At 42.0% G+C, this 27,959-nt stretch overlaps 1 protein-coding gene across 1 annotated transcript in view; it reads left to right on the top strand.

Annotated features, from left to right (window-relative positions):
• The window catches only part of LOC125465430 (ubiquitin-conjugating enzyme E2 E1), a 102,937-nt gene that overhangs the window by 63,450 nt on the left and 11,528 nt on the right, over nucleotides 1–27,959 (top strand). The window contains exon 3 of the mRNA XM_048558950.2: nucleotides 27,515–27,647. Within this exon, the coding sequence (XP_048414907.1) occupies nucleotides 27,515–27,647 (133 nt within the window). The remainder of the gene's footprint in view (nucleotides 1–27,514; nucleotides 27,648–27,959) is intronic.

The raw sequence follows: 27,959 nt of genomic DNA, 5'->3' as shown, positions 1-27,959 counted from the left end.
CTGCTCTTTAAAGCTAAAGTTTAACTGGTTAATGGAAGTGTTTGTTAATTTCACATACCGTGTCAATTACTGTATTTGTAAAAGTAATAATCTCCTGTAAAAGCCAATCCTTGATTTAGCCAAAAAATTCAAACTTTGAGTACTTACTACCCACTTGCCGCTGAAGTCCTACTCACCGTGGTGCAAACTTAATTGATAGAATTATAGGATAGCAGAACATTGAGGACAACTGTTCATCACTTCAAATCTGGCGCAAGTCAATGCTTTCACAATAATTTCCTTAATCATGTCCTCTAATATGACATTAGGACATGAAGATACACTAGATACACAGCTCAGTTTAAACTTCAGAGATAATGGGAACTGCAGATGCCTCACATTTTATTATCTCAGTTTAAACTTCAACTTATTGAGTTTGCAGAGTAGAGAAGTTGCAGTAACAATTAAGGTATTAGAGAAGAAAGTTAAAAGATTGGAGGAAACTTTCCACGTGGCTTAATACATGTCCCAAGATTAAATGTACCAGGAAAAATCTAGCAGTGGACCATATTTAGAAAATGTAGTTGCAAGATGTCATTGGAATAGCCTAAATGATTTTAAAGCTATCTCTGAATTGTGTGCCAGGTTTATGAAGATAACTGATTTTGTATGATGGCAGTACAGCTAGATTTGACAATTTTAAATAAAAGTTCAATGATCAAAATACTTTTTGACTCCTTTTGCACTACATGTGGATGGCAGGGTTGATTGGAATAGTCTTCTGGCCTGGCAATTCTGATAGCAAGACAATAGAGATATTATAACTTCTCCAAAATGTTACTCAGTTAGAAATCAAATTCCTAATCCAAGTGCTTAGTCAGAAAGTTGGAGTTTGACATCATGATATGTTGGGGGATGCGGGTGTAGTCTGTAGTGAACTCTGATAGAAAAGATGTTAAGAGTGTGACATGTGCACAATCTAATAATTCAGGTGAAGGTTTGTGTCAATAATGTTGACTGTTTGAAATTTAGTTACCAACTAAGATTCCCTCTTGTGTTAGAATTTCGGTAAAGCTGAATAATAGCTATGTGAAAATTCTCACTTAACCTGCAAACACAGCAATTACACTTGCTAGCTCTCTAGGCCTGTGTTGTCAAAAGAGTACTTTAAACTGTACAACACTGGTATTAAGAATTTATGGTAACTAATTATTAATTCACTACCCTTCCCATTAATAACAATTATACACAGCAGGCCTACTGATGATATTAACCGATATGTTTTTAGTGCAAATGTTACTCCATTTAATAGTGATAATGGGAACTGCGGATGCTGGAGAATCCAAGATAATAAAATGCGAGGCTGGATGAACACAGCAGGCCCAGCAGCATCTCAGGAGCACAAAAGCTGACGTTTCGGGCCTAGACCCTTCATCAGAGAGGGGGATGGGTGAGGGTTCTGGAATAAATAGGGATAGAGGGGGAGGCAGACCGAAGATGGAGAGAAAAGAAGACAGGTGGAGAGGAGAGTATAGGTGGGGAGGTAGGGAGGGGATAGGTCAGTCCAGGGAAGACGTACAGGTCAAGGAGGTGGGATGAAGTTAGTAGGTAGGAGATGGAGATGCGGCTAGGGGTGGGAGGAAGGGATGGGGGAGAGGAAGAACAGGTTAGGGAAACAGAGACAAGTTGGACTGGTTTTGGGATGCAGTGGGTGGAGGGGAAGAGCTGGGCTGGTTGTGTGGTGCAGTGGGGCGGAGGGGACGAACTGGGCTGGTTTTGGGTTGCGGTGGGGGAAGGGGAGATTTTGAAGCTGGTGAAGTCCACATTGATACCATTGGGCTGAAACCAAGTGGAGGCTTGGGGACCGCTTTGCAGAACACCTCCGCTCAGTTCGCAATAAACAACTGCACCTCCCAGTCGCAAACCATTTCCACTCCCCCTCCCATTCTTTAGATGACATGTCCATCATGGGCCTCCTGCAGTGCCACAATGATGCTACCCGAAGGTTGCAGGAACAGCAACTCATATTCCACTTGGGAACCCTGCAGCCCAATGGTATCAATGTGGACTTCAGCTTCAAAATCTCCCCTTCCCCCCGCCCCCCCCTCCCCACTGCACCACACAACCAGCCCAGCTCTTCCCCTCCACCCACTGCATCCCAAAACCAGCCCAACCTGTCTCTGCCTCCCTAACCTGTTCTTCCTGTCACCCATCCCTTCCTCCCACCCCTAGCCGCATCTCCATCTCCTACCTACTAACTTCATCCCACCTCCTTGACCTGTACGTCTTCCCTGGACTGACCTATCCCCTCCCTACCTCCCCACCTATACTCTCCTCTCCACCTATCTTCTTTTCTCTCCATCTTCGGTCCGCCTCCCCCTCTCTCCCTATTTATTCCAGAACCCTCACCCCATCCCCCTCTCTGATGAAGGGTCTAGGCCCGAAACGTCAGCTTTTGTGCTCCTGAGATGCTGCTTGGCCTGCTGTGTTCATCCAGCCTCACATTTTATCATCTTACTCCATGTAATGTTGGTAGTGTTGGTATTAGCTCCATCTCTGACAACACCTCATGCATGCAGCAGCATATAGGTTATATTACTGGATTAATCATCCAGAAGCTTGGACTAAGATGGAAATAAGAATTCACATTCCACCAAGCTAGCTGGGGAGGTTAATTCAGCCCATTAAATAAACCTGGAATAAAAAGCTTGCATCAATGAAGGTGACCTTGAAACTACTGGATGTCATAAAAACACAACAGGTTTGTTAATGCCTTTTAAAGAAAGAAATCTAGCTGCCTTCTGAAAGCGCCTTATCAGCTATTCAATTGTAGATACTTTCTAATCAACCTGTTTGGAGATGTTATTACACACCTCCTAGAAGGTGAGACTTGGACCCAGGCCTCCTGCCTCAGAGGTAGGGACACTATCACTGCACACCCATAGTATTCCTCAAAGATGAGCACATACACATTGCTCTAATGTCCTGTGCCCATGTTTTGTGTCAACATGCTGACGTGGTCGTGACCTTGAAGTCACTGTCATGCAAAGGCATGCATAGCCAGTGGGCAAATTTAGAGAGAAATCTGATCACGAGGCCCAAATTATAGATAATTTCTAATCCACCTGTTCAGCAATGATATTACACACGTATGAGCAAGGAAGCTTGGGTTCAAGCCCCACCTGCTCTAGCAGTAAGAATGCTACCATTGCACCACAAGCCCTGAAGTTAAGAGTGGAATCCATTCTTCATGTTACCAACTCTCAAGTGTTGTATCAAAATTGCGACAAAATTCTGCAGAGGTTGAAAAAGAAATCTTGCAGACAGTTTGAGACGAGCAATAAATACTGGACTTGCTATCAATGTCTAAATCCTTTCAATGAGTAACTTAAAAAATTTAAGCCTTGTTAGGAAACATTGTTTTCTAACTTGTTTTTGTTTCACATTGACTCTTCTATACAGGTTGACAATAGTTCAGTGTGAATTGCTGATGATTTTGTACCCCACGGTGACTAAAATTCTGTGAAAGGAATTGTGAGAAGTAATATTTGTCTTCCCCTGTAATATCTGCAGTGCAGTTTACAGCTCAAGAATATAATATTATTAAAAGGATTTCTAGTAAAGGAGCAATGTTTTTGTCCCATTCTATCGTGTCAGTATTAATCTATTTTGGCACTACTCATTGGAGCTCTGAAACAATTTTGTCAATTTAAAAGTCTTTCTGCCTTTTGAGAGGCCTGCTTATTCTGCCATTTCTCATAAATGTATTGCCACACAGGTCAGTTTTTTTTTTCCCTAAACTCCTTTTTGTTCTCTTGGCCTGGCATATGCCCCACTCAATCTATTACCATTAAGGAGAGATCAACCTTGATTCAGTGGAGAGTACAGGAGATCATGTCAGGAGAAGCAGTAACCATACCTGACGATGAGGTGTCAATCTAGGGTAAAGGCCCGAAATGTCAGCCTTTATGCTCCTTTGATACTGCTTGGCCTGCTGTGTTCATCCAGCTCTACACCTTGTTATCTCAGATTTTCCAGCATCTGCAGTTCCTGCTATCTCTGAAACAGATCCAAGCCAGTAATTACAGGCCCCTCAATACTCAATCATCAGTAAAGTGATGGAAGGTGGCATCAACAATGCTATCAAGCAACACTTGCTCAGCAGTAACCTGCTCCGTAATATCCAGTATGGTTCCAACAGGGCTAGTCAGCTCCTGACCTCATTACAGCCTTGGTTCAAGATGGACAAATGACCTGAATTCCAGAAGTGAGGGTGAGGTGAGAGTGATGGTTGAATGCAGCCTTGATGTCAAGGGCTGTGTGGCATCAAAGAGCCCTTGAAAACTGGAATCAATGGTTTCAGATGGAAACCCTCCACTGGTTGGTGTCATACCTGGGACATAAGAAGATGGTCGTGGTTGTTGGGAATCTGTGATCTCCAGCTCCAGATCATTTCTACGTGATTTTGTCAGGGTAATGTCCTCAGCCCAACCATTTACAGCTGCTTCACCAATGACCTTCCATCCATCATAAGGTCAAAAGTAGGGATGTCCACCGACTGCGCAATGTTCGGCAAAATTGCAACTCTTCAGATACTGAAGTGATCAATATCCAAATGTGACTATCCAGACAAGTGCACATAACATTTGCCAGGTAATGACTGTCTCCGATAAGAAGCAATCTAACCACTGCCCCTTGATGTTTAATAGTGTTACTGTCTCTGAATCCCCCACTATCAACATCTGGGGGCTACCGTTGACCAGAGACTCAACTGGACTGGCCACATAAACCCAGTGGCCACAAGAGCAGGTCAGAGACTTAGGAATACTGTGATGAGTTACTCGCCACCTGGCTCACCAAAGCCTGTCCATTATATGTTAGGCACAAGTCAGGAGTGTGATGAAATATTCCCATTTGCCTAGATGTCTGCGACTCCAGAAGCTTAACACCATCCAGGACAAAGCATCACGCTCAATTTGCACTCCATCCACAAGTGGTGTGTACTATCTAAAAGATGCAGTACAGAAATTCACCAAAGATCCTTAGACAGCACCTTCCAAACTCTCAACCACTTCTTTCTAGAAGGACAAAGACAGCAGATACATGGGTACACCACCTTCAAGTTCCCTCCCAAACCAGCCACCAAGCTGACTTGGAAATACATCGCTACTCCTTCACTGTCACTGGGTTAATACCCTGGAATTCCCTCCCTAATAGCATTGAGAGTCAACCCACAGCAGGTGGACTACTACCGTCTAAAGGGGACAAATAGTGACAGGTGATAAATGCTGGCCAGCTAGCAATGTCCACATCCCACGAAAATGAATAAATAAAACAATTAAGACCAGAATACTGCATTCACTCAGCAAAATGGCCTGTGTAGTCAAATTTTTATTGCAGATGGTGTTTTGTTTTCTTTTATACTGTGTCTTGGTGGGAATTTAGCTTAATGAAAACCAGATTTTGACTTTGTCTTGGCTTTTATTTAAATTAGAAATTTAAATTACACCTGCCACACTTTCTGCTAAATCTAATCTCTGTTATGATTACATGGGCACTAAGGTATTGCACCATGGGCCTTTGATCAGTCACTTTGAGTTCCAACGCTATTTCAGTGCCTGAAGTGCATAACCAAGGCTGACACTAGCACTGTTGCTGGAGGTGAAGCCTTTTAGCTGAGACATTGAGCTGAGGCTTCATTTGTCTGTAAGTGGATAAAAATCCATGGCATTGTTCGAAGTGGAGTAGGGATATTCAACTGCTGTCCTAGCCAATATTTATTCTCAACCAATATCCAAATCTGTTAATGACTTCAATTAATTACTGGTTTTATCCTGTTGCTATTTTCAGGATAATATTGTCTGTAATTTGGCTATAATGCACTTTGGCATATTCTGCAGCTGGGAAAGACACCATTTGAGTTAGTAGAACAAACTGAAACAGAAATTGCTGGGGAAACTCAGCACATCGGGCAGCATCTATGGAGAGAAAGCAAAGTTTGTGTTTCGGGTCCAGTTTAGAACTCCTTTAAATAAAAATCTGTTCGTTGTTCAGTAACTTCTTAATTTTGTCTAGGGGATGTGGGCTTTGCAGCCGGTGCTAATCCTTAAATGTCCTCAAGGTGATAGTAAGCTGCCCTCTTAAACGCTGCAGTCCATTGGTGTAGGAACATCCACAATGCTGTTAAGAAGTGAGTTTGAAGCACTGACAAAAAAGGAACAAAAATCTGTTTCCAAATCTGGATGGTGAATGGATTAGAGAGAAACTCGAAAGTAGTGGTATTCCCATATATCTGTTGCCTTTGTCCTTTTTTCGGATGGAAGTGGCCATAGGTTTGGAAAGTGCTGTCTGAGGAGATGGTGAAATTCTTTATTGGTACACACTGCTACCTCAGTGGAGGAGAGTATTAATCCTTGTGGATGTGGCCCCAGTCAAGCATGCTACTTTGTGCTGGATGGTGTGAAACTTATGAAGTGTTGTTGGAGAGACATAATGGGAACTGCAGATGCTGGAGGATCCAAGCTAACAAAGTGTGAAGCTGGATGAACAAAGCAGACCAGGCAGCATCTCAGCAGCACAAAAGCTGACGTTTCAGGCCTAGACCCTTCAGACCCTCTCTGATGAAGCATCTAGGCCCGAAACGTCAGTTTTGTGCTCCTGAGATGCTGCTTGGCCTGCTGTGTTCATGCAGCTTCACACTTTATCTTGGAGTGTTGTTGGAGTTGCACTCATCATGGCAGGTGGGGTGTTTTTGATCACGTTCCTGACTTGTGCTCTATAGATGGTGGACAGGCCACGGGACTCAGGAAATGAGTTATTTGTTGCAGAATACACAGTTTCTGACCTGCTCTTATTGCCACTATATTTATATGGTTAGCTCAGTTCAGTTTCTGGTCAACAGATTTTGATTCTAGCTTTTTGCCATGATCACATCTTGTCTAATTTTTACACATTTATATATTCAGATATCTCTCTCAAACATGACCATTGGAATTTCTGACTTGGAAGAAAGGAGAAAATAATTAACAATGTATACCGCACCGAACATTCATTTTTTTTAAAGGAAAAGCAAAAATCTGCAAGTCTTCCATTTTTGTTTTAATTTTAGTCACCACACCGTGTCTGACCAGTGGAGTGTGCTTTTTTTTGCAAGTTAATTCTTCAAACTCAGAACAGCTACATAGCAAATCCTTTGAAGTTTCACAGTCTTTGAGATTTGTCGGGTTTCTTTCCACCCTTTATTCATTCACAGGATGAGGGCATCGCTGGCTAGGCCAGCATTTATTGCCTGTCTCTAATTGCCCAGAGGCCAGTTGAGAGTCAGCCACATTTGCTGTGGGTCTGGAGTCACATGTAGGTCAGACCAGGTAAGGATGGCAATTTTCTTCCCTAAAGCACATTTGGTGAACCAATTGGGTTTTTCTGACAATTGGCAATGGATTCAGGATTATCGTTAGACTCTTGATTCCTGCAATTTATTGATTTCAGATTCTACCATCTGCCCTGGCAGGATTCAAACCCAGGTCCCTAGAACATCATCTGGGTCTCTGGATTAACAGTCCAGTGATAATACCACTAAGCCATTGCCTCCCCCAGCCATAAAGCTAATAGCAGTGGGCCTTTTGAAATCTTGTCATTGTTCCCTGGTTGAGATTCCTTGTGTTGTAATATACTATGTGTTGATAGATGAGTCACCTTTTCAAACAGTTGACTCAATTATCAATGTAGAAGTGATCAAGGAAATTCATCTTTTTACTTTTAAATCAAAAGACTTTGTGTGTAAATTCTCTGCCAGTTGTTTTATTTCCTGCATTGTTCTAATATGCAAACTTGCTAAACAAATGGCAGGAAATGACTCTCTCCAGAAAGAGAGAATTCAAGCATTACCCTTGACATTTGTCAGCCCAATCCTAGATATTGCCCAGGTCTTTGTTGCATTTGGGCATGGACTGCTTCACTATTTGAGGAGTCAATAATACTGCTGAATGTTGTGCAGCCATCAGAAAACATCCCAGTTTCTGATTTAATTATGAAGGCAAGTTCATTGACAAAGCAACTGAAGACAGTTGGGCCAAAAATGTTACCCTAAGGAACTAAGGGCTGTTGTAGTGAAGTGGTAGTGTCCTTACCTCTGAAACAGGTAGTCCAGGTTCAGGTCCCACCTGCTCCAAAGCTATGTAATAACATCTCTGAAAAGGTTTGATTAGAAAATATCTACCCTGAAGAAAACCTGCTTAGATGTCCTGGAGCTGAAATAAATGATCTGCAGTAATCACAACCATTTTTCTCCATGCCAGGTATAACTCCAGCCAATTGAGAGTTCCCTTCCAGTTCCCACTGACTCCAATTGTGCCAAGACTCCTTGATGCCACCCTGTATCAAATGCAGCCGTGATGCCAAGGTAGTTACTTGCATCACCCCTGTGAAATTCAGCTCTTTTGGTCATGTTTGAACTAAGTTTGTAAGGGGGCCAGAAGCTGTGTGGTCCTGGCAGAACCCACACTGAGCATCACTGAGCACTTTCATCTTAGGCAAGGGCTGTTTGATAGTATTGTTGATTGCACCTTTCATCACTTTACCAATGATGGAGAGTAGAATTGGCCAGGCTGAGTTTGTTTTGGTTTTTATGTACTCGACATATGTAGGCAATTTTTCCACGCTTTCTGGTAGATGCCATTGTAGTAGCTGTGCTGGAACAACTTGACAAGTTCTGCAGCAAGTGTTCGGTACATTTGCAAGAATGTTGTCAGGTCTCGTAGTCTTTGCAGCATATTGGAGAATATAAGCATTTCCTATGGCAGAATTTGAGGCTTGGTGTTCACTGCACTTATAAATTTCCTTGAGCTATTACATACTGGAATGAATGTGCTTTTTTTTAAAACTTGGATGCGTTTTGTTATCAAAACTGACATCTAGACACACTTTGCTCCAAGGATCAGAATTTGAGACTCAAAAGTAGATAAGTGAAATATGGGGAACGGCAGCTCTTTAAAGCTCAAAAAGGTTTGCTGCTTACAAAGGTGTAATTTTTGCTGATATTTCAATGGTTGGAAACTGTGACTTAAAAGAAGTTTCAGAGATAGTAGGAACTGTAGATGCTGGAAAATCTGAAATAACAAATTGTAGAGCTGGATGACCACAGCAGGTCAAGCAGCATCAGAGGAGCTGGAAAGCTATCGTTTCTAGGCCCAAAATGTCAGCTTTCCTGCCCCTATGATGCCTCTTACTTAAAAGAAGTATTGGGGTTTTGTTTGAGGCTGTTGGAATTTTTGTTTGTTCATGGCATGTTAGCATTGCTGGCTAGACCACCATTTATTTTGAATCTGCTAACTGTCCAGAGGACATGTAAGAGTCAACCACTGTGGGTCTGAGTCACATGTAGGCCAGACTTCATTTCATTAATGAACCAGAAATGAATTTATGACAAATGGTTGTATAATTGAATTTAGGCTAGTTTTATTTCTAGACTTTATTGAGCACAAATTTCACTAACTGTCAAGCCAAGATTTGAATCCATATCCACTGAATATTTGCCTGAGGTTCAAGACTAGTGACGTTACCACTGTGCTGTTGCTCTTTGAACATTTGAAAATGAATGTTCTTCTATTTGTGCTGTCACCATACTCGATTACACACCTAAATGAGGGAGGCCATTACAGCCCAACTAATTCATTTTTCATGGAAATTTTTGATTGTCCAACATCTGGAATTGCTTCTCAGTATTTACATATTTCCACTTCCTGGAAGAGCTTTCCAAGTATTGATCACTTTTTGCATGAAGTGGTGGTTGCTGGTATTAGCCATGGAAACTAGTTCAGGAATTACTGGAGGCAGTGATGGAAATCATAAGCATTGGGTGTGTGGGGTTGATGGGGGATATTAAGGAGTTATAGAGTCATGCAGCGTGAAAACAGTCCCTTTGGTCCAACTCATTCGTGGCAACTAAGGTTCCCAAACCAAAATTAGTCCCAATTGCCTGTGTTTGTCTCATCCCTCTAAACCTTTGCTATTCATGTCTCTATCCAAATATATATTAAATGTTAAAGCTATATCTGCATCTGCCACTTATTCTGGCAGTTCATTCCACGTACGAACCACCCTTTGCAAAAAATGTTCCCTTCAGGTCCCTTTTAATCTTTCTCCTTGTACCTTAAAATGATGCCACAGACTTTTGAAATCCCCCACCCTCGGGAAAAGACCTTTGCTATTCACCTTATCGATGCCCTTTATGATTTTACAAACCTCTTAGGTCACCCTTCAATCTCCTCTGCTCTGGGGGGGAAACAAGTCCTTATAACTCAAGCCCTCCAGTACCAGCAACATCCTGGTAACTATTTTCTGAACTCTCTCCAATTTATTAATATCCTTCCTATGGCAGAGTGACCAGAACTGCACACAATGCTCCAAATGTGACCTCACCAACATCCTGCAAATCCTAAACAGGATGTCCTAACTCCTGTACTCAGTGGTTTAAACAATGGAGGCAATCATGCTAAACTCTGCTTCAACCACCCTGTGATACAAATTTCTAAGAACTACACATCTTAACCCCTAGGTGTCTCTGTGATAATGGGAACTGCAGATGCTGGAGAATCCAAGATAATAAAATGTGAGGCTGGATGAACACAGCAGGCCCAGCAGCATCTCAGGAGCACAAAAGCTGACGTTTCGGGCCTAGACCCTTCATCAGAGAGGGGGATGGGTGAGGGTTCTGGAATAAATAGGGAGAGAGGGGGAGGCAGACCGAAGATGGAGAGAAAAGAAGATAGGTGGAGAGGAGAGTATAGGTGGGGAGGTAGGGAGGGGATAGGTCAGTCCAGGGAAGATGTACAGGTCAAGGAGGTGGGATGAAGTTAGTAGGTAGGAGATGGAGGTGCGGCTTGCGGTGGGAGGAAGGGATGGGTGAGAGGAAGAACAGGTTAGGGAGGCAGAGACAGGTTGGACTGGTTTTGGGATGCAGTGGGTGGAGGGGAAGAGCTGGGCTGGTTGTGTGGTGCAGTGGGGGGAGGGGACGAACTGGGCTGGTTTAGGGATGCGGTGGGGGAAGGGGAGATTTTGAAGCTGGTGAAGTCCACATTGATACCATTGGGCTGCAGGGTTCCCAAGCGGAATATGAGTTGCTGTTCCTGCAACCTTCGGGTGGCATCATTGTGGCACTGCAGGATGGGCCCCAGCTATGCCTGCCTCTTTGTCGGTTACGTGGAACAGTCCCTCTTCCGCACCTACACAGGCCCCAAACCCCACCTCTTCCTCCGTTACATTGATGACTGTATCGGCGCCACCTCTTGCTCCCCAGAGGAGCTCAAACAGTTCATCCACTTCACCAACACCCCAACCTTCAGTTCACCTGGGCCATCTCCAGCACATCCCTCACCTTCCTGGATCTCTGTCTCCATCTCCGGCAACCAGCTTGTAACTGATGTCCATTTCAAGCCCACCGACTCCCACAGCTACCTAGAATACACCTCCTCCCACCCACCCTCCTGCAAAAATTCCATCCCCTATTCCCAATTCCTCCGCCTCCGCCGCATCTGCTCCCACGATGAGGCATTCCACTCCCGCACATCCCAGATGTCCAAGTTCTTCAAGGACCGCAACATTCCCCCCACAGTGGTCGAGAAAGCCCTTGACCGCGTCTCCCGCATTTCCCGCAACACATCCCTCACACCCCGCCCCCGCCACAACCGCCCAAAGAGGATCCCCCTCGTTCTCACACACCACCCCACCAACCTCCGGATACAACGCATCATCCTCCGACACTTCCGCCATCTACAATCTGACCCCACCACCCCAGACATTTTTCCATTCCCACCCCGTCTGCTTTCCGGAGAGACCACTCTCTCGGTGAGTCCCTTGTTCGCTCCACACTGCCCTCCAACCCCACCGCACCCGGCACCTTCCCCTGCAATCGCAGGAAATGCTACACTTGCCCCCACACCTCCTCCCTCACCCCTATCGCAGGCCCCAAGACGACATTCCACATTAAGCAGAAGTTCACCTCCACATCTGTCAATGTGGTATATTGCATCCACTGTACCCAGTGTGGCTGCCTCTACATTGGGGATACCAAGCAGAGGCTTGGGGACTGATTTGCAGAACACCTCCGCTCGGTTCGCAATAAACAACTGCACCTCCCAGTCGCAAACCATTTCCACTCCCCCTCCCATTCTTTAGATGACATGTCCATCATGGGCCTCCTGCAGTGCCACAATGATGCCACCCGAAGGTTGCAGGAACAGCAACTCATATTCCACTTGGGAACCCTGCAGCCCAATGGTACCAATGTGGACTTCACCAGCTTCAAAATCTTCCCTTCCCCCACCGCATCACAAAACCAGCCCGGTTTGTCCCCTCCCCCCACTGCACCACACAACCAGCCCAGCTCTTCCCCTCCACCCACTGCATCCCAAAACCAGTCCAACCTGTCTCTGCCTCCCTAACCTGTTCTTCCTCTCACCCATCCCTTCCTCCCACCCCAAGCCGCACCTCCATCTCCTACCTACTAACCTCATCCCACCTCCTTGACCTGTCTGTCTTCCCTGGACTGACCTATCCCCTCCCTACCTCCCTACCTATACTCTCCTCTCCACCTATCTTCTTTACTCTCCATCTTCGGTCCGCCTCCCCCTCTCTCCCTATTTATTCCAGTTCCCTCTCCCCATCCCCCTCTCTGATGAAGGGTCTAGGCCCGAAACGTCAGCTTTTGTGCTCCTGAGATGGTGCTGGGCCTGCTGTGTTCATCCAGCCTCACATTTTATTACCCTAGGTGTCTCTGTTCTGTGATGCTCCCCAGGGCTTTGGCTCGTCTCATAGCATCAAAATTTGCCTTACTCCATTTTAGAACTTGAACTTTTATTCCAGGCCTATCCTTTTTTATTATTATTTTAAAACAAATAGAATCACGATCGCTCATCCCAAAGTGCTCCCCCAGTAACACTTCAGTCACTTACCATGCCTTATTTCTCAAGAGGCGGTCAAGTTTTGCTCCTTCTCCGGTAGGTAGATAAATAAAATTTTCTTGAGCAGACTTAAACAAATTCCTCCCTATCCAAGCTCTTAACCCTATAGCAGTCCCAGCCTATGTTTGGAAACTTAAAATCCCCCTACTGTTACAACTGTATTATTCTTGTACATATCTGAAATCTCCCTACATAATTATTCCTCACTTTTCCCTCTGACTACTGGGAGGCCTAAAGTACAAAATCGCTAAGGTGATCATCCCCTCCTTGTTTCTAAGTTCCACCCATAAAGCTTACTGGATGGTCCCTCAGAAATATTCTCTGAGTACAGCGGTAATGTTTTCCTTGTCAAAAACACCACTCTTCCTCTTCTCTTGCCTCCTTTTTTATTCTCCCTATAGCATCTAAACCCCAGAAAATTTGAGCTGCCAGTCTTGACCCTCCCTCACTCAGCAGTGTTTCTGTAATATCTAAGATGTCCCAGTCCCATGTTCTGCTCGGAGTACATCTGCTTTATTTATAAGACTCCTTCCATTGAAATAAATGCAGTTTAATTCTTCATAGTTACCTTGTTCTCTGACTACTTCTTCCCTGCCTTTTCTAATTGTGGTTCTCTAATTCAGAACAGTCTTCCTCTGTTTCCATTCTCACTACTCCTTTGGATCCCAAATTAGTTTAAAGGCTACTGAATAGTGCTAGCAAATCTCCCTGTCAGGATATTGGTCCTCTTCCAGTTCAGGTGAAATCCATTCCATTTAAACCGGTCTCTTTTTGCCCCAGAAGAAATCCCAAAGATCCAAAAATCTAAATCTTTGCCCACTGTGCAATCTTGTCAGCCATTGATTTATCTACCCTATAATCCTATTTCTACTCACTAACACGTAGCACCAAGACTAATCCAGAGATTACCATTGTTTTGAGGTTCAGCCCTTTAACTTTCTGCATAACCTCCTACATTCATTCTGCAAAGCCTCAACCCTTTCCCTAATTATATTTTTTGTTACCAATGTGTGCAACTTCTGGCTTCTCAATCTTCCCTTTGTAATATGCTGCAACCGTTTTGAGATTTCCTTGACCCTGGCACCAGGGAGGCAACACATCATCCTGAATTCACACTCATGGCTGCAGAATCTCCTGTCAGTGCCCCTGACAGGAAAATCCCCTATAATAATTAACAATTACTCTTTTGAACGTACTAAAGTTTCAAAAATAATTTTAAATGAAATAATTTTTACTTCTGCTCTGGAAAAATCTAGAGGAAAATCTATACTACTCTCCTTCCACCATTTTTTCCCCCACAGGAGCTGAGGAGTAGTGTGGATCTGAAATCCAATAGGATTCAGGGTAGGATTTTGAAGCATTGGGACTACCCCGATCTACAGTATTTTGGGGATGGAGTTCCAGGAAAAGGCCATTTAAAAACCGCTCCGCAGCTTCCCACATGTTGGCTACATCAGCCTTCCATTTCCTCTTCATCATCTATTCCTATCTTTTTGTCTTCACGCAGTTAAGTCTACATTTTCAGGTTCTTACAATTTAATGAATAAAAGATAAAATAGGCAGGTGCTATGTGCCTGCTAGAAATGCACAAATAAGTGTAATGAGTGAGATCATTAATTTGTATGGTCTTGAATAATAACACATGTACCTGCATGAGGTCATTCTGAATTTTTAAAGCTGACAGACCTGAGGACCACCAGGTGGCTCTGTGTCTCATTGTCTTATTGTTGAATGGACAATGTTAACCTTCTGCTTTGATTATGAGGCACTGTGACTGTGGCCTCAACACCTTAATTTTTAATGTAGATTTTCCTATTTGTGTCAAAAATAAATGATTTCAAATGCTTTAAATCACACTGTTATTAAAATACTGTCATGTCTTCCAAGGTCTATGGGTCACCATATGACCCTCTGAGAAGTGATGTGGTCTTTGCTCCCTACTAAGAAATACTAGAAAAATCCAAGCTGCTTCTTGGAGGTCAAATTTGTCAGAGAGGGCAAGTCTTGCAAGCAAAGCCTTTTCCAATTGCTGCAGTCAACTAAACAGCCAAAGGTTCTAATCACAGTTCCATGGAAGAGGAACAAAGGATGGTATCATCCTGTTTTCAGACTAAGCCTAAAAGTGGGAAAGATTAGAGGAGAAAACTGTGGCCTGTCAAAATGCGAATGCCCGCTGGATCCCCCAAGCAGGCACCAACTTATTTGGCAATTGGAATTTCTACTACGATTAAACTCTTTTTTTTAAAAAAATAAAACAGTTCCAGCCATCAAGAGCTGCGAGCCAATGAGAGACTGGCAGTTCCAGCACTGAGTACCACAGGTAGAGCCAGGCTGCTGCTGTTAAAACAACCTCAGGCTTGTTTTAGGTGGGGGGAGGGGCAGTGTCTCAGGTTAGGTGTCTGGAGGTGAGATTAACATTGTATCCAGAAATTCAGGCAGTGGGGCTTGCTGAGAGAAATCAGCTTCTGCCCTGTGTCCAGTCCCTCGTCGTGCTCCTCAAATGAAAACCTGACATGCTGATCAACCAATCAGTTATGTTGACTCTCAAAATAATTGAGCCTAGGCAGGAATAGGCTTTTAAGTAGACAGAACCAGAAGAGTTTGCCCAAAGACCCCCTCTTTTGATGTAGCCTATCAACATGCAGGCTGATTGGCTAGAAGAACCATTTGCAGCCGCTGAGAAATCTCTTTCCTTCAGACCTTCGCTGTAACCAAACTATCAACACAAATTATATAACATTAATGGTGTTGATCAAGTTAACCATGCAGTTTAAGGGGTCCCACTCAAACTGTTGATGTCTCACAGTCTGAAGTGGAAAAATACTTAGTCTACCATGAGATTTCAATGGAGACAGATGGGACATAGCTGATTCCTGATAGTTGGCCTTTTAATTAGTTGTAAATGTTCCTATCATTTAACTTCTATGTTAACATAACAAGGTACAGCGTCTTGAGTGATCTGTTCACTACCATTAATAATTAGAGAGGTCCTTAGAGTCAGCATTGAGGCTCTTGGTGCAGTGAATATCCTTACATATGAATCAAGTGTCCTCAGTTCAATTTTGCTCCAAATGTGTTTCAATACATGACCAAACAGTTTGATTGGAAACTATCTAAAGGGTTTTGTTGGGGTTCTTGTGCTGTGGTAGTATTCCTAAGTCTGGACCACGGCTTGGATTCAAAGTCCACATGCTCTTGAGATGTGTAATAATATTTTACAGCAGATTTACCAAAAAACACATAGAGGATCTTTTAACTGCGCTTGTGGTGCAGTGGCAGTGTTCCTACCCCTGGGCCAGGAGGCTCTGGTTCAAGTCCCACATGCTCCAGTTGTGTGTCTTAATGTTTCTAAACATGTTGATTAGAAAATATTTAGATACTGTGGTAGTCATATTGTTCTTGCCTCTGAGCTAGAAGGCCTAGGTTCAAGTCCCACCTGCTTCAGAGCATAACACGTGCTGAACTGGTTGACTGAAAATATCTCAACTGTGCATAGAAAGGAAGTTTAGTGGCAGTGAACTACCCTAAACACAAGCCAATAGCTGTTCGTACCCCGAGCTGAATATGACAATTATGAAACATCAGCATCTGCACCCCAACACAGACTGAGTTAAATTCCATTTGTAGAAGTATTGTTATCTTCAGCTGTATAATTTTTTTTTGTCCAAGAGAGTATTGTTGAGTTTAGAAGAAGTGAATGCAATACCAAATGAGTTGATCTCTCTCCTCATAAATCATAGAATCCCTATGTGTGGAAGTAGGCAGTTCTGCCCATCGCATCCACACTGACCCTCCAAAGAGCATCCCACCCAAACCCACCAGTACCCTAACTCTGTAACCTGTATTTCCCATGGCTGATCTACCCAGCCTACACATTCCTGGACACAATGGGCAATTTAACATGGCCAATCCAGCTAACTTGAACATCTTTGGAATCTGGGGGGAAATCCATGGGGAAAATGTGAAAACTCCATGCAGGTGGTGGCCCAAGGGTGGAATCGAATCCAGGTCCCTGGTGCTGTGAGGCAGCAGTGCTAGCCACCGAGCCACCATGCCATCTAGTCCTGCCATCCCATGAATTTGCTAAGTCTTTGGTAAACTCCCTTATAGCAAGAACGTCCTACCTCAGATAAGGAAACCAAAACAGCGCACAATGCTCCAATGTCCTGTACAATTGCAGTAAGACATCCTTATCCCTGTATTCAAATCCTGTTGCTTTTAATGTCAATATACATTTTGCCCCCTTTACTGAATTTGCAGGCTTTCAGCGACTTGTGCAGAAGAATGTGCAGGTCTCCTTAAAATGCCCCTCTCTCAATTTACAGCCATTCAAATAGTAATCTACCACCTTATTTTTACAACTAAAGTGGATAATCTCACATTCTCACATTGTACTGCATCTGCCATGCATTTGTCAACTTAGCCTGTCCAAATCAAACTGCAACATCTCTGCATCGTCTTCACAGCTTACCTTCGCACACTGCCTCACCCCCAGCTTTGTGTTATTTGCAAATTTTGAGATGTTATATTTAGTTCTCCCATCTAAATCATTAATATTGCGAATAGCTGACATCCCAGTATCAGTCCCTGCAGTACCGAACTAGTCACTGCCTGCATTCGGAAAAAGCCTCGTTTATTCCTACTGTTTTCTGTCTGCTGTCCAATTTTATGTCCATCTCAATACACTCATCTGAATTCCATGTGCTTTAATTTTATAAGCTGGTCTCTTCTGTGGGTCGGAAAATCCAAAGAAACCACATCCTTTGGCTTCCCCAATCAACTGAACTATTTAGTCCTCAACACCTTCCAGTAGATTTGTATATGTCTGCAGGCTGTGTCTGATTATACCACTGTTTACTAAGTGCTCTGCTCTCAAATCCTTGCTAATGGACTGTAGCCTCTCTTTCACTGACCACCCCCCCCCCCACCCCCAATGACAACAGATTCATTGGTCAATAATTCCCTGTTTGCTCTCCACCTCCCTTTTTAAGTAGTGGGGTTACATTAACTACCCTCCAGTTCCTCTGTAGGAACTGTTCCAGAGCCTAAACAGACTTCCGAGATGATCACCATTGCATCCACTATTTCTAGCGCCTCTTACTTAAGTATTCTGGAGATTGGAGATTTCAGCTTTCAGCTGTCTGCATTCAAAATATCTTCTATACGTTCCTTGCACCATTCCCACTTTTTTTTGCTGTGGCCTTGTTTGATTCTGGCCTTTGATTCCTCTGTCTTGTCTTATTCTCCTTTTTCCTTTTTTGTCTTTTGTTATTTTCCCTGATTCCCTTTGCTCTATCATGTGCATAGGTTCCCATCCCTCTGCCCATTTTAGTTTAAACCTCCCCAACCCCACCGGCAAATACTCCTCGGGTGTAATTCATCCAGTTTGTACTGGTCCCACCTCTCCAGAACAGGTTCCAGTGATGCAGGAATCCAAACCCTCCCTCTTATGCCATCTGTTTAACCACAGGTTACTATCAGATGCACACGCTATTTCTAATCTGACTAGCACATAACGCTGGTAGTAATCTTGAGATCACTACTGCCTTTTGATGCCCCACATTTCAGCTTGCTTCCTAACTCCCCATATTCTGCTTTTAGGACCACCTTTTTCTTAAAATACCTACATCGTTGGCACCTATTGCAGTTGCCCATGGGTGAAGAGAATTGTTATTTCAGGTAACAGTTTTCACTGTCAGAATCATGGCCTTCATGCTAATGGCAATCAGATAAGAAAATCAGATGCCTCTCAGAAATTTTTTTGGAAAAGAGCAAACTTGTTATTTAACAACGTGTAAAACGGCAAGTCTGATACCAGCATAATCACAGGTTAAGTAATTCCCATTTTATATTATACTTGGCGACATAGTGAAATTAAGTGCAACTAACTACTTAACATCCTTTAGACAAATGTCTGTAACTAGTATAGAGAAGTGGGTTGTGTATGGGAGGGGTGTGGGTAGAGAATTGAAGGATGAATGGTATAAACACCAAATGACTTGTAAGAAAGGATATAAACAGAGAGCCTCATGAGTGGATACTGGAAAACTGATACCATTGTAAAAGGGGGGGGCAATTGCAAAACATTATTTAGGGAAAATGAGCAATCACAGCTTTACAACGTAACAAACCGTATCTATTCTGTGTGATAGACCCTTCACCAAAAATTCGCAGCTGTGGTGGTTAGAGGGGAGAGGGCAAGCACTGATGTCAATGCTGCATGTGAATGTAATGCAGCATGTATAAACAATTCTGTTTTTTTTAATTGGGTGAGGTGGAATGTCTTGGAATCTGTCACCAATGTGATTTCTGCCAGGCCAAGTAGCAAGGTGCTTGACCAAGAATTCTCTTTAAAATCTCTTTCCAATACTACCAATATGTACAATGACCACTGGCTGTTCACCCCCTCCCTTCAGGATGTCCTGTGGCTATTCTGAGACTTCTTTGACCCTTGTACCATCCTAGAGTCTCATTTACAGCCACAGAAACACCTTCCCCTTAAAGTTGAATCTGCTATGACTACCTCTTTTCCACACTTGTTGCTGTTCCCCTCATGTGGAGGTGCTCGTGTTGGACCAGGGTGGACGACATCAGAAGTCTCACAACACTATGTTACAGTCCAGAAGGTTTATTTGAAATCACGAGCTTCAGAGCACTGCTCCTTGGCCAGGTGAAGTGATCTGACAAAGGAACCGTTTAAAATCACCCTTATTTTAAACTTAAGGCATTGATAGACTAAAAAATCAGGATGGGCCAGCAGCAGAAGGGTCAACATGACTTGATGTGGGAGTGAAGCAAAATTTTAGATGCACTGAAGGTTATATGGGATTGAAAATAAGAGCTGGTCAGAACAGTATAGCTGTGTCTATTCCAAGAGGTAACAGGCATTGATGAGGGTATCAGGAACAGAGAGGGTTCAAGTTGATTGATACCGTGGAAGTGGGGTTACGTAGTCGGAGGTTCATCTTTTGAGTTCAGCACACCAAATGATCTAGCATCTGTTTCACTCTGAAGCAAATGGTAATCATGAAATGGATTTTATGATTGGGAGCAAAGACCTTGGTTTCTATTTTCCCGGTTGTTAATTCAACAAAATCTCTGTTCATCTGGGTGAGCAGAATTAGAGTCAGAGATGTATAGTACGGAAACAGACTCTTTGGTCTAACTCGTCCACATCAACCAGATATCCTAAACAAACGTAGTCCCGTTTGTTAGTATTTGGTCCGTATCCTTCTAAACCCTTCCTATTCATGTACTCATTCAGATGCCTTTTTAAATGTTGTAATTGTACCAGTCCTCCACCATTTCCTCTGGCAGTTCATTCCATGCACACACGACCCTCTGCGTGAAAAGATCGCCCTGTAGTTCCCTTTTAAATCTTTTCCTTCTCACCTTAAACCGATAGTTTACCTTATCCATGCTCCTCATGATCACCTCTCTGTCTCTGGCGCTCCAGGGAAAACAGCCCCATCCTATTTAGCCTCTCCCTATAGCTCAAGCCCTCCAACCCTGGCAAAATCCTTGTAAAACTTTTCTGAACCCTTTTAAGTTTCACAACATCCTTCCTATAGCAGGGAGATCAGAATTGCACACAGTATTTCTAAACTGGCCTAACCAATGCCCTGTACAACTGCAACATGATCTCCCAACTCCTATAATCCATGCACTGACCACTAAAGGCAAGCATACTAAATGTCTTGTTCACTATCCTGTCTATCTGCCACTCTTACTTTCAAGGAACAATGAACTGATACTTTTAGGCCTTTTTGTTCAGCAACACTCCCCAGGACTTTACCATTAAGTGTATAAGTCCTGCCCTAAATTTCCTTTCCAAAATGCACCACCTCACATTTATCTAATTTAAACAAGATGCCATTGTACTCTGAGGTAACCTCCTTTGCTGTCCACGACACCTTCCAATGTTGGTGTCATCTATGAACTTACTAACCATATCTCCTATGTTCACATCCATATTGTTTATATAAATGACAAAAAGCAGAGGATCCAGCACCGATCCTTGTGCTACACTGCTAGTCACAGGCCTGCAGTCTGAAAAGCAACCCTCCACCACCACCCTCTGTCTTCTACCTTTTGAGCCAGTTCAGTAACCGACGGCTAGTTCTGTCTGTATTCCATGTTATTTAACCTTGCCAACCAGTCTACCATGAGGAACCTTGTCAATCACCTTACTGAAGTCTATATAGATTATGTCTACTGCTCTGCCCTCAATCATCCTCTTTGTTGCTACTTCAAAAAAACTCAATTTGTTAGTGAGACACAACTTTCCATGCACAAAGCCATGTTGGCTGTTCACAATCAGTCCTTACCTTTCTGAATACAAGGAATCCTGAAGGATAGGATTTACCTCCAACAACTTGCCCGCCACTGATGTCAGGGTCACCGATCTATACTTCCCTGGCTTTTCCTTATCACCTTTTCCTAAATAATGGTACTGCCAACTTCCAGTCTTCAGCACCTCACCTGTGGCTATCGATGATACAAACCTCTCAGCAAGGGGCCTGACAATCACTTCCCTAGCTTACCGTAGAGTTCTAAGGTACATTTGTTCAGGCCCTGGGGATTGAGTCACCTTCGTGCAGGTTAAGCCATCCAGTGCCGCCACCCTAATATGGACATTTTTCAAGATGCCACTATTTATTTCCCCGTGTACTGTGTCTTCCAATCCCTTCTCCACAATGAATACTGATGCAAAATACTTGCTTGTATCTCCTACAGTTCCACACACTCCTTTCTGATCTTTAAGAGTTTTATTCTCTCCCTAGTTACCCTTTTGTCCTCAATGTATTTGTAGAATCCCTTTGGATTCGCCTTAACTCTATTTGCCAAAGCTATTTCATGTACCCTTGTTTTTTGTCGTCATGATCTCTCTCTAAAGTATACTCTGACCACCCTTATACTGTTCTTTAGATTCAGTCAATATCAGCTGTCTATACCTGACGTGTGCTTCAAACTTTTTCTCTTGTAACTTCATTTTTGAAGGCTGTTCATTTTGCAGCTGTCCCTTTACCTGCAAACATCTGCTCCCAATTAACTTTTGAAAGTTCTTGCCCAATACTGTCAAAATTGGCCTTCCTCCAGTTTGAAACATTTAACTTTTAGATCCATTCTATCCTTTCCATCATTATTTTAAAACTAATGGAATTATGGTCACTGGTCCCAAAGTGCTCCTCCACTGACACCTCAGCCACGTGCCCTACTTTAATTCTCAAGAATAGGTCACGTTTTGCACCTTCTGTAGTGTAGTAGGCACATCCACATACTGAATCAGAAAATTTTCTTGTACACAGTCAACAAATTCCTCTCCATCTAAGCACTTAACACCCAGGGCAGTCCCAGTCAATGTTTGCAAAGTTAAAATCATCTACCGTGACCACCCTAGTATTCTTAAAGATAACTGAGATCTCCTGACAAATTTGTTTCTCAATTTCCTGCTGACTATTGGGGGGTCTATAGTGCAATCCCAATAAGATAGTCATCCTTTTCTTATTTCTCAGTTCCATATAAATAACTTTCCTCGGCATATTCCCAGGAATATTCTTCCTAAGTACAGTCATATTGTTATCCCTAATCAAAAACACCACTCTCCACCTCTCTCTTACCCCTCTTTCTATCCTTCCTATAGCATCTATACCCTGGAACATTAAGCTTCCACTCCATGCTCTGAGTTCATTTGCCTTAACTGTTGGGCTTCCTGAAATAAATGTAGTTTAATTTATCAGTCCTACCTTGTTCCCTGCTTTGTTCCTGACTGTTTGACTTGCTCCTCTTCCCAACGGTACCAATCTCGGATTGATCTGTTTTTCTCACTATCTCCCTGGGTTCCACCACCCACTGTCTAGTTTAAATTCTCCCCAGCAGCAAATGTCCCCACGAGTATATTAGTGCCCTTGCAATTCAGGTGTAATCTGTCATTCTTATGCAGGCAATTTCTACCCCAGAAGAGATTCTGATTAATACAAAAATGTGGATCCTTCTCCCCTGCACCAGCTCCTTAGCCATTCATTCATCTGCTGTATCCTCCTATTCGTACCCTCACCTAGCTCGTGGCAGTGGGAGTAATCCAGGTATTACTACCCTCAAGGAAATCCCTTTTTTAACTTACTGCCTAATTTCCTATATTCTCTCCTCAGAATCTTATTCCTTTCTCTTCCTATGTCATTAGTTCCAATGTGTACAACTACCTCCTGCTCGGACCTCTCCCCTTTGAAAATATTTTGCATCTTGTCAGAGATATCCTTCATCCTGGCACCAGGGAGGCAACACAATTCTGATGTCTTGCTGTTGGTCACAGAAACGTCTGCCTCTGCCTCAGAATCCCCAGTCACAACCAATTGCTTGGAACCTGATGTGCTCGTCGTTGGGTTAGAGCCAGTTTAGGAACCAGAAACCCGGCTCTCAGTGCTGCATTCTTCTGAGAGTCCGTCACCCTCTACATTTTCCAGAACAGCATACTTGTTTGAGATGGGATAGCCACAAGTGACTCCTGCACAACCTGCCTCCCTTTCCTTGAGGTAACCAATTGACCTTGCTGGATCCTTCGTTTATCTCCATCCCTTGCTCCTGTAAATTCCTCATTGCCTCTAATTGCTGCTGCAACCAATCCATGTGACCCAATAAGATGTGCAACCTAACACACTTAATGAAGATTTAATCATTAGTAACATGGGACCTCTCCTTAATCTCCCACATCCGACGGGAAGAACACATCACTCTACTCAAGGCCATATTTGCATGGTAACAATCTACACACCCAGAAAATAACAGCCATACTGCTCTTTTTAAAAAAAAACACTGCTCCAGGCTAAACTACTACTTCTGTTTTATATGTTTAAAGTTTAATCAAGAAACCAATCTCCATAAAACAGATGATCAAAAAAACCCCACTCTCCTCACATTTGTAGATTTTAAAAAAACAGTAAGGTTACTCTTTTAAAAAGTCGCTTAGCTGCTTCCCTGCTGTGTGTTCTCCCATACAGGTTTCTCTAAGGTCAGCTGTGAATTTTGCTGTTTGTTAATCTTTGAGACAAACACCGATGATTTTTCAAGACAATCAGTGAAAAGTTACAGGTGTACAGATTCACTGGTTCATCAGAAAGCATAGGTTTATTTTTCCATTTTCATTAGATTTGAATGTGGTCACTACTTTTTGTCTGTCTTTCTCCTTTTTAAAATGCTGTTTTTTATTTTATTTTGAATTTGTCATGTAGATGTGATTTTAATGACAGCATCACAGAGTTGTGCATATTTAAAAACTAAGATATATTAACACTGCAGGCAGTCCAGAGGAGGTACACTTAGCTGATACTAGCTGTGGAGGAACTGTTTTATGAGCAGTGGTTTGAAAGGTTGGGCCAGTATTCTTTGGAATTTAGGCAATCTTACTGAAACATACAAGATTCTTAGGATATATGTGGATAGGTTGTTTCCCCTTTGGGAGAAATTTGGACCAGAAGAAACCACCTCAGAATAAGGGGTCACACGTTTAAGACAGAGATGAGGAGGAATTTCTTATGGTAGTGAATCTGTGAAATTCTTTGTGGCTGAGGCTGACCTGTTATGTATAATCACAGTTGAGACAGGCAGACATTTTATCAGTAATGAAAATCATAGGTTATGGGGAAATGTAAGAAAGTGAAGTTGAGGTTTATCAGATATACCATGATCTCATTGAATGGTAGAGCTGATTTGATGGGTTGAATGGCCTTGCCCTGTTCCTGTATCTTGTACTTCTAAAGCCACTGCTCATTTTGTAAATGTCTGAACTCGATAATTCTGTTTTTATTTAAGCTTTAAAATTTGAAAGATCCAAGTGCAATGATGTAATTGTTCAATTTGGTTTAGTTCTAATCATTGAATAGTTAGTGATTTGACTTCTGTACTTTGGCAATTATCCTGTAAATTTTGATGTAAATTTTGCTAAAATTACTTTCAAATTGCAAGAAAGATGAAAATTACTAAATGCCTAAAAGAATTGATCAAATTTATAAACAAATGCATATTACTGGTCATGGAAAAGTGGAGCGTAAACTCCAAATTTTAAGAAGTGGGATGTGATTTTTGCATCTGTGATTTCCTCTGCATGCTAATTTTCTGACCTAAAACATCAGGAAATGCATGTGCTAATTAGATTTTATCCCTTCCATTTGATTACTGCAGGTGAGTGATTAAATTTTATTTTGAGACAATAGGGCCTTGCACAGGACAATGTTAGTGTATTCTCTGGAAGCTAATTTGAACTAGTATTGATGAAATGTTTAGAGGTGGATGAGGTTGAGAGGTTTAGTTCACTGTCAACAGTGTCATGAATTTCATTCCAAGTAGAAGAGAGAAAAGTCATCCAAGCTGTGGATCTGATTTTTTTTTCCTGCAGTATTGCTGTCCTTGTTTCACTCCCCTGTCCCTTCAAACTGCCTGCATTATCAGCCACCCTTCAACCCTGCTTGGCCAGAAAAATTGAAATTAGATAACCTGTGTACAGCAACATAACAGATTGATCAGTGTACTAATAAAATGATATGTTTTCTTCACGTAATTATAAGAAAGGACTGGGTCTCTTAGAGTACTTCGGAAAATTCACTGCATTTTGCAGCAGGTTCATTCTGGAATACTATTGAAGCTTGTGTATTAAAACCATTTTGAAAATCATGTTTAGATCTTCAGATATCTCTTCAATAAAATGTGTAAACTTGCCTGTTTCTCACATCTGCTGTTCCAGTTGCAGCTATCAGAAATATATATTTCAAACTATAGTTCAATTTCTCAGGGACATATGAAGCAGGAAATTGAAATGTCGAGAATGTAGGATGAAGTGGAAACTATTTTTGTGTCTTTGTGCAGTTTGGCAAATGTAAACTGGAAGATGCCAAAACAAACTTTTTTGAGTTCTGGCAAAGGAAATAAAAGTGCATGCTGAGATTAAAAAAAGGAATTGATAGTTTTCAAAACCAAGATTCAGGAACTGAAGCCAAAGTCTACCATGATGACTTTGACTGTTCTCCAGGGGAAAACATGAAGGCAATTGACCCAGGAAAGGTTGTGGATAGTAAATTTGAAACATAAACGATGCAATAACTACAGAACCAGCCAGTAACCAACTGTTTAAAACAAATGTCACCAAGAAGTTAGCTTACCTCTCATTTATTGACAACTTTGTATGTTTTTGATGGAAGTAATTGAAACTCAATGTTCTTAAATTATTGGCTAAATGCCTCAAAACTATAGTGGCCAGATTAACTCTACACTTTCTTGAATTTGACTTTCTGTAAAAATTTGGAATCACTTAAATAAATTGATGCCATGTCAGGGGAGTGGGGAAGAGACTTCAGGATCCTCCTAGAAGAATTAATTAAAATGAACTGAATGGCCTTCATCATCCATAATGACATTTTGAAGATTGAAAGTGTGTTGGGGCTGTGTTCAGGAATGGTGACTAGGATCATTCATTTGACTGGATTGTGAAGAAATGGGAGTGCTTGAACCCTTTTCACTGGTGAAATGATTAAGGAAGAATGTTGGTCAGTTTAGGCTAACCGTTCAATTTTCAGCTCTTACATTTTGGTGTTAAATCATTTTGATTCTCATGGATCTCTTTAGATGTCAGAAGTAGCTTTATTATTGTTATTACCTATACAACAGACTATGGAATAAAAATTGCAATGCATTCTACCTAGCCCCTTTTCTCCCCTCACATTCACTCTAAGCAACTTTTATCTATGCTTTGTCCTGATTTATGTGCTAGTTTTAATAAAATGTGAGGCTGGATGAACACAGCAGGCTGTGTTCATCCAGCCTCACATTTTATTATCTTGGAATCTCCAGCATCTGCAGTTCCCATTATCTATGTGCTAGTTTTGCTGTTTTCATAATCCTACTCTCGATTTTGATGTTGGGCTTCACAGTTTAAATAAAGATTTTTGTTTTCAGAATATTATCTTAGATCTAAGTGTTCTGATGATGCATGGCTTCATGTTTGCTATGATATAAATCTATACAGAATACTATGATAAAACTGGAAGACATAATACAAATTACAATTAATTGATTTTTTTTTCCTCTGCGTTCAGAAGGAGTCACTCACTTTCTACTGGTACCTTAAATTGAATAGAAATCTCTCTCTTTCTCATCCTCATCTCTCTTCAAACTGCCCCACTCTCCCTTTCTTTTCCATAGGATTATCAAATTTAAAACTTCAATGTTGAACAGAAATTTGCTTCCCCCAGGTACTTTTTTTAAAATTAACTTAAGCCCCTGACTTAAAATTCTGGAAATCTTTAAATACATCACCAACATATGGACTGCAGCAGTACAGGAAGATGGCTTACCACCAATTTTTCAAGGGTAATTCAGGATGAGCAATTGATGCCTGAGCCGCAGATACCAACATCCTGTGTACAAATAATATAAAAATTACATAAGCTGTATGATTCTTGTTTATGCAAAATGAAAATAACCAATTTTTTGTTCATACATTTTATGAATATGTCAGAAATTTAACTTAAATATTGATCATGTAACAGATTTTAAAATACAATTTCTTTTTGATGAACATTTTTCAGTGCTGGACCAAAAGGCGATAATGTGTATGAGTGGAGGTCAACGATTCTGGGGCCTCCAGGGTCAGTTTATGAAGGTGGCGTATTCTTTCTGGACATTGTATTTTCAGCAGAATATCCTTTTAAACCACCCAAGGTAGGGACCTTATTTAATAGAATGCTTCATAGGTTTCTGTTCTGTTTACAAGTGTTAAAGTACTGTTAATTTATTTATAACTTGATGCTATAATAATTGAAAATTGATCTCTGCTCATTTCTAAAGTCTGTGCTATATGAATCACTTTTCATTGTGTTTGATTTCTTTTCTTTTGTTAGTTTTTCTCATAGTGTGGAATTTCCCAGACAGCAGAGGAGGCAAAGTCTTTGAGTTTTGTTTTAGATTTATTTAGCCAGTTTCTGACTTTTCCCTTTCCTTCCTAGATCTTTGTTTCCATTTATGGAAAATACT

The sequence above is a fragment of the Stegostoma tigrinum genome, chromosome 2, assembly GCF_030684315.1.
Source record: "Stegostoma tigrinum isolate sSteTig4 chromosome 2, sSteTig4.hap1, whole genome shotgun sequence".
Lineage (NCBI taxonomy): Eukaryota > Metazoa > Chordata > Chondrichthyes > Orectolobiformes > Stegostomatidae > Stegostoma > Stegostoma tigrinum.
Note: the sequence above shows the minus strand (reverse complement) of the source record. Positions and strands in the feature narration are given on the sequence as shown.